This window comes from Chelonoidis abingdonii, chromosome 17, assembly GCF_003597395.2.
Source record: "Chelonoidis abingdonii isolate Lonesome George chromosome 17, CheloAbing_2.0, whole genome shotgun sequence".
Classification (NCBI taxonomy): domain Eukaryota; kingdom Metazoa; phylum Chordata; order Testudines; family Testudinidae; genus Chelonoidis; species Chelonoidis abingdonii.
In genome coordinates, this window is record NC_133785.1 from 31,501,048 (window position 1) to 31,515,318 (window position 14,271).

Sequence of the window (14,271 nt, forward strand, 5' to 3'; positions counted from 1 at the left end):
ACACACATTATGGCAACCCTTTAACTCTAGCAGTGCCATATTTCGGGAATTGTTCTAGACACATTTCTAGTACCTGATAGCTCAAGAATACAGTTTGTTTTACAGTAACTATATGTATCTCACTCTATCTTTTATTGGTACATATTTTGCACATGTTTATACACCAAATTGTGTGTGTTAATTTTTTCATTCTTTGCACAACCATATTATTTATTTCTAATCCACATAAAACATAAAGATTCTTTGAGATTTAATTCATATATTGCATGTACCCATTTAGATATATCCAGCATTTTGTAGTCAAGTAATATAAAATTATTTTTACCATAATTTCTTAATCCTATTTGCGTTCACCTAAATGGTGAAAACCAGCTGTTCAGCAGAGTTTCTCTTAGATCTGAAATAAACGTCTACTGAAAATATATGTTAAAATACAATGAGTGATGGTAACAAGCAGTAGTCAAAGCAGGACAGAGGGAAAAACGGAGGTATTGATGAAGACCTGCTGGATAATACTCAGATTGCTTATTCATTCTGGTAACTACTTTTTCCTTTTTGTTTATCCATTTCACTTAATAATTTTCTGTATATTGTTGCAGACATCTCAACAATGAGCATGCGCTGGATGATAGAAGTACAGCCCAATGTAGAGTACAAATGCAGGTTGTTCAGCAGTTAGAGCTACAGGTAAAATGAAATTTATTTTAATATTACCTCAGTACTGATAACATCCAATTCTCGACAGCAGTAAAATGAGTTCTGCTTTACCCACTATGACTGAAAACAAGCCTTCAAAACCTACTTGTAGTAGTTTTAAAAACTGTCAGAGAAACTGCTGCTTCATTTCCTCTTTTCTAAACCATAATTTGAAAAGAAATAGGAAGCTTAAGCAGGCTCACTGATTGGGAATCCATCAGTATGTGTGTAATGCATTTTATTCTCAAATCGGGGGTGGGGGTGCACAGGGAGAAATAGGGGCGAATGGAAAACCTTCCCCATGGTTTAGAGTTGCTGGCATGGAAGAAATGATCAATGTTTGTTTCAAAACACTGCCTGAACTGGCTTGTTGGTGGTCTCTCATATAGTAATAATACTGTTTCTTTATTTTTTTATTTTTTTGCCATTTGTGGCAAATGAGTTTAAGTGCAAAAAAAGGGGGTAAAATTTGAGCTTATTAAAATGTGCAATTTCAGAGGTATGACCCATTTATGTAACTGCCTTTTAAAATGCTTTTGAGTTCTTTATATCTCCCTGTGCCTCACTGCTCTAGCTGGAGGACTTTGACTGTGTGTCTGTGTGTAGTCAAGAGGTTAGCAAAGGAAGGGAAATTAAAACAATGTTGTACATTATATAGTTACCAGCCATTGAAAAACCTATTTTGTATGCAAGACAGCAGTTTGGAGATATATGGAAAGCCTTGGGCTAAGTACAGAAGATAATTACATTTGGAATTTTACTGAGTTAAGTCATTTATAGCTTCAAATAGTTGTAGAGAAAAATCAGCAAAAACACACTTAAACTTTTTTGTTGTTACTTTTCAAGATAACCATTTTTTTAATCCCTTTTATCTTCTTATCTTACAAATTAGCTTTTTTCTTTCATAGATATTCCTAAATTTTACTTTCAGTAACACTGCAGTCAAGACAGTCTTCCACTATTAGCTGAAGCGATATAAACTATTTTAATACAAGTTTTATAAAAATCAAACTACTAGTTGTAAAATAGCAGAGTCTTGCAGAAATTGCTGTGAGAAATGGTTTGTTATTTTAACAAGTTTCCTGGGTATTAAAAAAAAAAAAATCTACAGTCTTACTGGTGGACTGAGATATAAGATAATCTTTCACCAACGGGCAATAACAGTTATGCTGTAGGTGAATCTAGATTGGATTGTAGTCTGAAAAACATTATAAGCTCTGTTGTATTAATTTAAATGAATGACTGGGTTATGTTAACACCCATAACCCATTTATTCCATCTAAATAAATACAACAGCTCAATCCTGCAGTCCTGTGATCAACAGGAGTTTGTACTGCCTAGGGACAGTCAGATGAAGCCCTGCACGAAGAGTTGAACAAGGTATAGGTGGTTTTTGATAGCTAGTGCTTTATAATCGTGTGACGCTATTGTGGTAGATTGATCGGTGTTACATAATACTAATCATAGTCAGGGCTTGAGTCGTGCTGAAATGCTCCAGACCACCGCTCTGGCACTTTTTTGGGGAGCTGAAATGGTGTCCTTCCAGTACAATCACTTACTGGAAGTGCATTCCGGCACTACTTTTTTAGTTACAGGAGCACTGATCATAATGAGTGAATGATGATCCAAGGTATGACAGTGTTGGAAAAGACCTCTTAGCTCAGAGTCCATTCTCTGAAAGGGCAGGATGTAGTCCCTGATAGGATACATCTCCCATATTTAAATGATATTACGCTTGATCTTAGCTGAAAGTTCATTGTTCTGTGATAGACCCGTAAGCAATAGATGTGATGCATTTGGGTCTTGTGGATCAGGCATTTGCACTTGCATCTTGAAAATAGAGTGAAACAGATACCAGAAGAAAAACGACCCTTAGATTTTAGTGTAGCAAAGATAATATTCATGGGCATAGACTAAACCTATTCCTCAAATAATGAGTTACGCAGAGTAATTGGGGCGTTCCTCCAGCAACTAGTTAATCTAGGTTCGGCCTGTTCTGTAAAAAGCCTTGATGGAACAGAGGGCTGGCCCAGCAGTACCATTTGCAATGTAGTCACCTAGCCCACTGGAATTTGGACAATAAGATTAAGATCATATTTTACATGGCTATCAAACGATCCTGAAGCAGTAACAATACTCAGTCAGTACTGCGATGTATTAACTGGAGTTCTATGACCTAGACAGGGAAGGCATGGTGTCCTGTTACCAAACCAGTTTACCCCAGTGGTACTCGAAGTGCTAGATTTCAGCTTTGCCAAGAAATGGGCTGGTAGTGACACAAAATGATGAGGGCTTGTGATATAGGCAATGAGGCAAATTCTGCCCTGTCTTATACCCCATACTCCTTTACTGGAGAGAGGTAGAATTTGACCTACTGTATTGCAGTGGCTGCATCTAGGGGAGATGATGTTGCATAATCATATTGCAACTTCCTCATGCTTTTAATGGAAACTTATCCATATGATACCAAGGCATGATGCCACCTTTGGTTTGTGACTCTCCGAGATGCCGTTAGATGCAGAATATCCTCAGAGTCCCTCTTGCACAGGTGGTGGGTATATGTACGTGATGTGTCCCTTCTCTCCTCCACGCTTCAGATGTGGCTCCTTGTAGGGAGAGGAAGTATCGCTGTATCGTCATGATATACTGTTTCTTGTTTCTGTGGGAGGTGGGACCCAAATTAGCTGACCACATGCTCAGCTCTTCTGACACTTGCCTCATACTCCTGTGATCATCAGTCTGCTTGCTCGCCCTGAAACCGCCTGAGCAAGTGGAGCACTGTTCCATTTCTGCAAACTCTCGAGGAGCCAAATGTGTGCTGTAGATTAAGTACTACCCTACCATCTGATGTCATCCACTGCCCCTTCATCGAAGCATCTTGAGAATATGAATTGTGATTTTGTACTTCTGACTGCATCCATTAAATTTCTTGTCTATCTCATCAGGAATTGCTCTTTTAAATTATTTTTCCTAGAATTAATTTTGTAACTGAGCTTTAAGGCTAAGTATTATATTTTCTTTGAGTGTAATGGATCCAAATTTGATTTTCTGTCTCGATTTCTCTCTTACTATTGTTAATCTTATGTATAATATTCTGTCAACATACACATACAGAGATATCCAATGCAGCTTAAAGAAAGTGAGGGTTCTTGCTTTGACGAATGCTCATGGAAACTAACATCAAGTCAGATTTGTATTTGGACAGAAATATCATGAATCTTGGTCTCACAGTATCACCATCACAAACATACTTGAAATACCACAAGCAACATAGTCTTCTGATATTTTTACATGATTGAAACCGTGTTGACATGATCACCATTCATTAGGGGAACTACAGAGAGAGAAATGAGTGGCTGGGAATGAAGGAAGAATAAGAGATTTAAGGTATAAATACAAGCAAGCTACATGCCATTCTGTTTAGCTAGGCCTCAGCTGAAGTAGTGCATTCATTTTTGGGCAACGGATTAGATTAGAAGAGTTCAGAGGAGAGCAAGAAAAATGATGATGGGTTTGAAAAATAGCATAGAAGAGGGAAACATGAAGATAAATGGCCATTGTCAATGCAGAGAAAAGGTTACTTTGGCCCGTTTTCAAGGATGTAAAGGGATGTTATAAAGAACACAGGAAACCATAATCCTTACTAGTGACAGGGACATAACAATCTTGTATTGATTATTATAAGCTGGTGACTGGCCTCCTTTCCCCTCATCTTCAGGCTGTCCAAAACGTTGCTGCTTAAGATGTCTTCCTTTCCTGCTGGTCTGGATGCATTGTCCCTTCTGACTCCCGTTCTCCCTAACCCCCTGACCCCACCCAATGGCTTACTGCCTAAAATCCTTGTCCTTATTTTCAAGACCCTCTGTTCTCCCCTTTACTACTCCACCCCGTGCACCTAGTCTTCCTCTTCATCTCCCATTTCCCGTGCTCAAGGCACTTTCTTCTCCTGGGCTGGCCTTTGTCTTATCAGCAGTGTGTCCTCTTTCCACCCTCTCTCTCCTGAAGTGTCCAGTGTCCTGTCTTTGTGTGTGTTTGTCTTAGATTTTAACCACTTCACAGCCAGGGTGGTATGTGATTTTTTTTTTATCTAGGTTTATAATGTGCTGTATAAACTTACAGTATTTTGTAAGTGTTTGCAATAATAATTGGCAGGATTAGCAGCACTTGGGCGCCATAGTGAGCAGCACCTTATAAAATTGACTAGAAATACTAGCTAATACTTCAGAATTAGAAGATTAAGTGGGCAAGGGAACTCTGTGAAGCCACTGCCCTGGCAGGTACTCAGAGCTAGATTGGACACTTACCTGTTAGGGATGGTTCGGAGCTATTGAACTCAGGCTTTGTCTACACTGCCACTTTACAGCACTGCAACTTTCTCACACCCCTGAGTGCTGCAAGTTTCAGTGCTGTAAAGTGGCAGTGTAGACCATGCACCAGCACGGGGAGCTATTCCCCTCGTGGGGGTGGTTTTTTCCAGCACTGGGACTACACAGCCCCGTTAAAGTGCTGCCGCAGCAGGGTTTTAACGTTGATAGTGAAGACATATGCTCAGTCTTGCCACAGTGCAGAGAAGGTCCAGATGATCCCCTGAAGTCTAAATGGTTGTAAAGCATTACAGAAAGGAACAATGAGAAGGATATTGGGGGAAAGAATGAGTGTTGCAGCAGAGGAGGCAATATTTTGGGAGTTGACCTGTACCCCTGGGGTATGAGGGTCCTTCTCCCCACCTTCCTCTATCAGAGTAATCCGTTTTAGTGCTGAAGTCAGGGGAGTGGATCTTACCCCATACACATTTGGAATATGCGTGTACATGCACCTTCAGTCAAGTGCTACTGAGAGGCTAATGTTCAGCAGGGCATTTTGGATGACCTTTGCACAGTTTGACAGAGCTAATGTATTCATCTCCTGTCACAGAAGATTATCAGGGAAACAAACAATGCTTATAAGTAGCTTTGAAAAGTCAGAATACGGCCCATTTAAGAGTAATGCTAATCAGTTTATTTTCTGTGCATAACAAGTCTTTCTCAAAGAATGCTGTTAGCAATCAAGTGCATTTTCTGCAAAAAAACACTAATAGTCCCCATTTCTAGACCTTTGGAGCCCTAGTCAATGCCTCACTGATGAGAGCTTCCTCACATCAGTGGCCTAACAAGCCCTCATGACTTCTTTTGAATGATCTAACTGAATGGTGGGGTGGTACTAATGGAGTTATGGTCTTGTATCCTCCTGCTTCCTGACCTAATGGAAAGCAGTTTAAAGAAATTCTTGGGATTTTTCACTTCCATTTGCTGCTTTGAAAGCGAGAGACTTCTATTTTTCATAATTTAAACTCCTGGCTAACTGGAGGAGCATTCGGATTCTCAGACTATGACAAAACATTAGTATGTGTCTGCCTGAAATGTCAAGAGGATCTTTAACAGAATTCATCCACCAAGTACTGCATTAAAAGAATGCTAAGATGGTGATGGAGAACAATAAAAATAAGGACCTATCCAGTTCAGAACGAAACATACTGTGCCATGGGAACAATGGGATGCAGAAAGAAACTCGTTTGGGTTTTCCCCTTGTGCTGGGTGTTAGAAAATTGCCTATTCTTTGCCTTCACTGCTTTCACGCAGACAGTTTTCAGGTCTTGATTTTGATGGGAGTATTTATTTTATTTTGTTTCTAAAATAACAATCTTCTGCAGTGTTTAGTCCATTGAGTGAAGATTAGTGTGCAGACTAAACTGCAGGCAACTCGCGTGCCCAGCTATTCAACAAATAAAATGATTGAGAATGGAAAACCGCACAGCCACCCTTTCCTGAGACTAAAAGCATTCATTGGTTTGATTTGATATACATTAATGTATATGATGGGTCAGACCTCCACTTCCTCTGAAAAGACCACAGGAAGACCTCAGGGGAGGATTTTCCACTAGATCACTCCATCAGGAGCGTGAGGTTGGTACCCTACCTCTCTTTGGATCATCCAGGGGATTTGGCCTCGAGATCTTGAGGGATCTGCTATAGACATAGGAGTCTCTTTGCATCTCCTTCCAGCCTTGAGGTTGGTTCCTTACCTCTCTTTGGAACATCCGGGGGATTTGACCACTAGATCTTGAGGGATCTGTTGTAGACATAGTAGTCTCTTTGCATCTCCTTCCAGCCTTGTCGTTCTCCCTTTCCATCGTTGGCTCTCCCAGCGAGGGAGGACTTCTGCACAAAAGTTTTCTCTCGTCACGAGCCCTCAGATGTGCCAGGATAATTGAACACAGGCCCAGATATTGAATTTTCAAGTTAAGGCCTGACTGCTGGAAAGGGTGTCATTGGTGAAGATTGTTTTTCAGTATGGGCGCTTGTCTGCTGTGACCTGAACTGAAACCTCAAGCCTTGCCACTCAGGCTGGAGAACCTCCTTCAGAAGATAAGTGTTTGCCTACAACCTATCAATGATCAGATTTCTACTGCTGACCCAGTGTTGTAAAATTCCATATATCAATGCCAATCCTCTGAGCTATCCGGTGCAATTCAAAAAAAAAAAAAATAGTGACATGAAAATCCCAGTGACTTTTGTGTTCTAAAAGCACAAAACCAGACAGTTACATTGATTTTTCTCCCTTTAATTCCTCTTTGAAACCTTATATGCCAAGTTTCAAGCCATCATGACATTTGGCACAGTTAGAAACCCCTCCCCTTGGGCAGATTGACACACCCTTAACTGTAATGTAGTGAATGGGGATTTATGACAGTTTTCTTTTACATTCATTTAACCCAGTTTTACTACTCTAAACAGATGATTCTGATAAGGAGGGCAGAGTTATTAAACTTTCCCTGGAATGTGATTAGCTTTCTCCTCTTGGCACAAGGAATTTGGATTTTCTAGAGCAAAACTCAGACTTGATAATGAATATGTGAGAAAACTCTCAATTTCATGGGCCTGATCTAAATGCCATTGGAGAAAACAGGAATCTGTTTATTGGGCATGTGTAGTAATTACAGCCCTTTTACTTGTATTATTTCTATTCTTAGTGTTAGTATATGTTACCTTTTTTATTGTGTATAGTTGGCAAAGATACTTTTTACACATAGAAAGAGCTTTTGAGGTCCCCCAAAACAGCAAGCTTACCGTCTGATCATTGCATTCTAAATGTATTTGCAAACTAGCTTCTGTACAAAGAAAAAACTTAATCAAGGCAGTATAATGTTAGAGTCCAAGCAACCAGACTGTGACTTGCGTGGAGATTTCAGTAGAAAATTTAAAGAAAACTGAGAAGACTGAAGCATATCATTGGGGGGGGGGGGTGCACATGTTTACACATAATGTGCAGAATAGAACTGCTTTCCCCAGTGCTCACAAATGGTGTCATAATTGAATCACAAAGAGCAAAAGAAGCATTCCTAAAGTATTGTGTGGTCTGGATTTCTTTTGGTTTGAGCAGTATTCAGTTGACACTAAGGGACAGAACACTATTAAAATAGCAGAGAATCCTCTGGCACCTTATAGATTAACAGACGTTTTGGAGCGTGAGTTTTCGTGGGTGAATACCCATTTCGTCAGACGAATACCTGCATCTGACGAAGTGGGTATTCACCCACGAAAGCTCACGCTCCAAATCGTCTGTTAGTCTATAAGGTGCCACAGGATTCTGTGCTGCTTTTACAGATCCAGACTAACACGGCTACCCCTCTGATACTTGACACTATTAAAATAGTTTCTAATACAGTTACACTTTCCTAGCCCGTTAGTTAAAGACATGTGCCAACAGGGTGCCATTTTAAATTTCTGCTCACAGTTAATACTGCCCTTTGGTCCAGTTTTTACCCCACCTTCCAGAAGCAGTATGGCCTGGTGGATACAATTCTGGACTGGGACTCAGGAGCCCTGGGTTCTTGTCCTAGCTCTGCTGCTGGTCTGGTGGGTAACCTTGGGCAAGTCACATCCCCTCCCTGTGCCTCAGTTTCCTCAGCTGTAAAATGGGGCTATTAATACTGACCTCCTTGGCTAAGCACTTGGAGACCTTACTGATGAAATGTGCTCTATAAGAGCTATATATTATTGTTATAAGAAAATAGTAAGTCACTCTCTGATTTTAGGAAATGTTTGCTATTTAAATAAGCACAGTGCTTTCTAAAGCTGGCTGTTCAAATTCTCTGAGACTGCCTCATGTGGTTTCACCACTCCTGCCTCTTTGCTTGCTCTATGCACCACGTGAGCAGTATGTGACATAAAAGCTATATTCTGTTTTTGTTTTTGTTTTCTGTGGGTGGGGGGAGTTACGTTAAAGCAAGAAAATATTTGAATCTGAGTATTAGATGTATTATTTGCTTTTTGCTTTGCCTACTGAGCATGAATAGGATTGGTTAATAAACATGATTCACTATTGTCTTTTAGCTGTCAGGGCTGTGGTGACCCCCTTGGTGCCAGCAGGTCTAGCGCTCCTCACTCAAGGGCTAATGCGTTTTGCTTTGGAAAATACTGACACCCAGCACCACGAGTTAGTTCGACTTCAGAAAAGACCATATACAATTTCCAAACTACTAAGCAATAAAACTGTTTTGTCATGTCTGTGGTGCCAGCTGTTTAATCAGGAATAAGCAGAATTCTGGATTTTATTCATCGAAGTAACAGAGCATTTTTTTTCTTCAGCTTGCAAAAGACAAAGAGCGCCTGCAAGCTATGATGACACACCTGCATGTGAAGTCAACTGAACCAAAAGCCACCCCTCAGCCTGTAAGTACTGTTCTGTGCAGAAACAGAACAAAGCCTCACAACAACCTCTTTTCCTGTTTCCCACCTCAGAGCATAATACAAAGTGTGGCCTACTTTAAAAGACTGTCAAAATGAAGAGACAAAAATTGCATCGCTAGTTGGTTGGCTTCAAGTATTCACGGCCACATAAGCTCGATTTTCCCACAATCTTTTTTCTTCAGGGTGTTTAAAACTAGTTTTAACTTTAAATGTCACATTGGGCCTTTTTCTACCCTCACATATATGCATGTAAAGCCCCTCTAGGTAAGTTGAATTTGCATGTGATCAAAAGGAGCATTTGGACCAGACTGGTTTTAGTGCTCAAGGTAAAATTATATTATATTTAGGATATTTATTTCACTGTGATCCTATCCTAGGCTCAGATAGTGTAGACTCTAGTTGCATGTACGTTTCAATGATGGTAGTAAAAAACAAAATCAGTATCACCCATTGTCAGTTGTTAAAGTACTTACAGTCCATGAAACCCCTATTTATCCAGCTTGCTCTCAGAAGTAGCTTGTGAAAGGGATAAACTTTACAGGCTGCACTTTATAAAATGTTTGGTCTTACAAGTAAAGATGGTCTAATAGTCAAAGCCAACTGTTGGTACCTGTAAAAGGCAAATCTAGCACCTTGTTCCCTGAAGCAAATTGCGCTTCAGTTGTTGTTTTTTCATATCAGCAGAATGCTAAAAAAAAAAAATTTCCTCATAACTTCACATGATTATTCAAAATGGAGAGAGTGCTTTGCTTCTTGATTTTAAGATTTGTAAGATTTAAAGGTACGCTGCCTTTATTTGATTTTGCTTTGAGTCATTGTGTGAAAATTAATTGAGCGTTGACAATCTATAGTTAGTACTAGCAATTTTAATCAATATGCAATGATGCAGCGTAGTGTCCAAGTATTGGTTTATCTGTTTTGACTGATTTTATTTTTCTATAAATAAAGCAAACACACACCCATATACCTTTATGATTTATGGTGATAGAAATAAAAAGGAGTCAGACTATTAACCCAGCAAATATGGTAGCCTGCCAAGATGCAGTTGGCAGACAAAATTAATGTCTGAAACAGAACACATTACAGAGATAGAGAACATAAAATCATTAAACACTTTGCACATCCATTTTTACTAGAGAAGATTTTCTCAGTTTCCATGTAGTTGGAAATAAATGGCTGCAGAAGTGGATAGAGAGGTACCAGAAAGAAAATTGCAGAATATTCAACAGCATAGGAGCAGGAGTCCAACTCAATTTCAGCAATGCCTTTTGGAGGAAGTTTGAGGGTGGTGAATATAAGCCCTTCCAGAGATTCCAAAAATTACTTAATCCAATGGATCAGGATGATCACAAAAGGAAACTACTTTAAGTACCTGGAAATAACTCTCTTCCTATCCTTCAGATCGCATTAGACTGAATTTGCATGCTTTACTATGTTGTCGTCTAGGCTATAGACCCAGCAGAATGCGGAGAAGCGGGGTTGGTTTCTATCTATCCTACTGGATTAAAAATTGAGAGTGGAATAATCTGTGGGGGTCTCAAAGCATTCTGCTGAGAGACTTTTTGTAGCAGCGGTGCCCCTCAGAAGGAAGGATTAAAAACTAAAGGGAAGTAATCTTGGGGGGGAGGAATAGCTAAGTGGTTTGAGCATTGGCCTGCTAAACCCAGGGTTGTGAGTTCAATCCTTGAGGGGGCCACTTAGGGATCTGGGGCAAAATTTGGTCCTGCTAGTGAAGGCAGGGGGCTGGACTTAACTACCTTTCAAGGTCTCTTCCAGTTCTAGGAGATTGGTATATCTCTTATTATTATTATTATTTTTTTTAATCACAAGAAGACAAGTGCTGTTCAGCTAGTGATCAGCGCTCAGTATCAACAGGCACTAAGCTTTCAGTTGTGTTGTCGGCTACAAAGGTACCAGTTGGTGTCGCCATGCAGATTAGTATTAAGCAGCCAATAACCAGGGAAAAGCGGCAGGAAAAAAAAAACAAATGGGGAAAAATGGGCTATCTTGATTAGTATTAAAAAATGTTTTACATTCTGGAAAATTATAGCTTTGATGGGGACCTCCCACTAAATTTATTTTTAACTGCTCTATTGAAAATTCTGTACCACTAGTCAACATTATCTCTCCGTTGCTCAGCACAGTGTTTCTTTATTAAAAGAAATAGGCATGAATATTTGTGACTGAAAAATTAATAGCTTTTGAATTCATACACAGCAGGTTTTCTTTTGCAAAGAAGTCCAATATCGCTGCACAGCACTTCTATAACCATTTATTTAGAGTCCAAGTCAAACCTTTGACAGCTAGAGCAGTGTTACAAGCCAACATAAAGAACTCCAAGATGTAAACCAACAATAGGCAGTCTGTGTGAGGTTTGCCATTGTCAAATACATAGATTGTTTGGATTAGTTTATGTAAATGTACTGTTGTATTACCCTTTGAAAAAAAAATCACATTTCTGTATGAAAAGTGGTTTCGTTCACAGGCAGCATTATAAATTCCTTATCCTTTAACTTACATGTTAGAAGTAAAAATTGGTGCCTGACAGACCTATACTGTGTGACACTCCGTTGTTGGATTGAAACTGTCTTCTTTTCATTTATTGAAATATAGAAAAATTTATTATAGATACCATCTGATAAATCAGAAATTATTAAAATATGTATAGGTGAAGCATTTGAAAATTAATTATAAGATGTAGAAGTATAGTGTTTTGCATAAATTGTGCTTTTCTTGTGAAAAAAAATACACACAGACTGTGCTGGACCCCAGTCCTTTTAACTCAGTGGGGTAGGACTTTGGTAGAAAAGATCTGATGACCATTACTACACTGCAAAGTATTTTTTACATCCAGTAATTAATTTTGTTCCCCCACCACAACTAATGCAAGGTGTATATTTTTGGTACATCTGTGATTTGAATGGAGTCACTATCGATCCAAACATAGCAATAAACTGGCATTTAAAATTACAGCTTTTTAATGACTGCATGGAGAGTTTATGGGAATTTTTTTTTGTATTTAAAAGCTCTTAATACTTATTTTTAAATCATTCTTAAGTAGATAGCAAAATGAAGAGTGAACCATTATACTGTGTGGCTCTTAAAACCAAATGCCAGTGTGAAACAGAAATGGCAGCCAAAAAGCGATAATGTAATCTTGCCCCGTTTAGCTATATCACATCAATTAGTATAGTATTTTTGGACTATTCAGACCATAGTCCAACTCTGTGCATTCAATCCAACTCTGTTAAACAGCAACTAGTCAGGTCTAGTCATGTTAAGGAATGTGTGTCAGTCTTTAAATTGCTTTAGCACCTTGGAATAATTGATATCTTGGAAAAGACAGTGGAATGATCATGTTTTTTTAGCCATAACAAATCACCAAGGTCCTAATTCAACAAAGCACTTTAGTCATATTAAAGTCAATGGGACTTAAGCATGTGCTTAAGCATGTGCTAAATCGTGACCCATCCTGGAGGCCGAAAGTTGTACATGCAGCACTTCCCTGTAGAGCAGCCTTTGTTGGGTGTAGAAATACCCGTTATTCTGGTCCCTACTGCTGGGAGGACTCATGAGCAGAGAGCTAGAATTGGAGGCGAGGAGGGGAAGGGGAGCTACAGAGCCATTGTAATAGTAATAATCAATACACTGTTTAAAGGTGTCTAATTGTGACTTTATAACTGAGATGCCCAAGTGTGTAACATTTTAAAAAGAAAATGAAGTACCTCATGGTTTACTGCATAAGGAATATAACTCCCATAGCTGAGATTCAAATACTCCAAAATGAATTCAGTTGACCTTGGGGAATACACTGTGATTGTATAGAGGTGGAGATTTTTTCAGTGTTTAAAAAAACAACTACAACAACCGCTCCTAAGAATTTTTTATTTTAGTTTTGCTGTTAAGGTTACCGTTTTCATTCATGTCAGAGGTCAGCATTCTAGAATAAATCAGAAGCTTGATCTGCTTTGGGGTATTAACTAAACATAAAAGAGGTACCGCCTAGACAAGAGAAAAAAACAAGGACATTCTTTTTATTCTGGCCAACAAGACGTTCTATGTACTAGGTAGTACATCCATCTTTATGAAATTGACATAAAATTTTTAAAGAAACTGTTGGCATTTTAAATGAAATGCGCTGTTAGATTCCTTTTAAATAATATTTTCTTTTACTCTAACCATAGCAGTTGCAATTGTTTTTAAATACTGTTTTTAGCAACTGTGAAAACAAAGTATTGCAATAAAATAGCCTTTTAACTGTTTAGGTAATGACTGAGCATTTTAGCTGCTGTAGCTGTACTTATAGTTTGAAAAATAATGATATGCAGCAATAAAAAGAGATTCTCAAGTACAACACACAAAAGCTGTTTTTATATAGTGTTTTTCATTAAGTCCCACTCCTCAACTTGGGTTTCCTTAGTATCCCTGCCAATAACAACACCTGCTAAGCGATTGTTGCTTGCCAGATCCTACGTCTAATACAGTAATCTGTCCAGGCTGAAATAGTACAGGAAGACACAGAATTTAACAAAGCTTGATGCTCTGCACCCCCAGTTCGTTCCACCTTCAGCAGTCTCTGCACCGGGGTGATTAACGTCCAGAAACTCTGTGCAGTTATTTAATCAATTTCAGCTGTGATCAGAGTGGCAGCACCAATAGCAGAAAAATCAGTGCCCTAAAGCAGTAGGTATGCTCCAATGTGACATTTAAATTTTTTTCTTTTTAAAATGTTTCAGATTCTTTATTTGCAGCCACTTGTTATATAATCTGTTTACATGGAGAGAACTCAAAGGGAGTCTTAATGGGAGAGCCACTTAATAGAAATCTATTTTTGTGGTGTGAAGGA

General features: G+C 38.9%; 1 protein-coding gene across 20 annotated transcripts in view; it reads left to right on the forward strand.

The window, feature by feature from the left end:
* Positions 1–14,271, forward strand: part of FOXP1 (forkhead box P1) — a 523,713-nt gene that overhangs the window by 480,089 nt on the left and 29,353 nt on the right. For all 20 annotated transcript variants that reach the window (XM_075073243.1, XM_075073242.1, XM_075073252.1 and 17 more), the window contains 2 exons: positions 600–687; positions 9,324–9,407. In XM_075073243.1, coding sequence (XP_074929344.1) covers positions 600–687; positions 9,324–9,407 — 172 coding nt within the window. The remainder of the gene's footprint in view (positions 1–599; positions 688–9,323; positions 9,408–14,271) is intronic.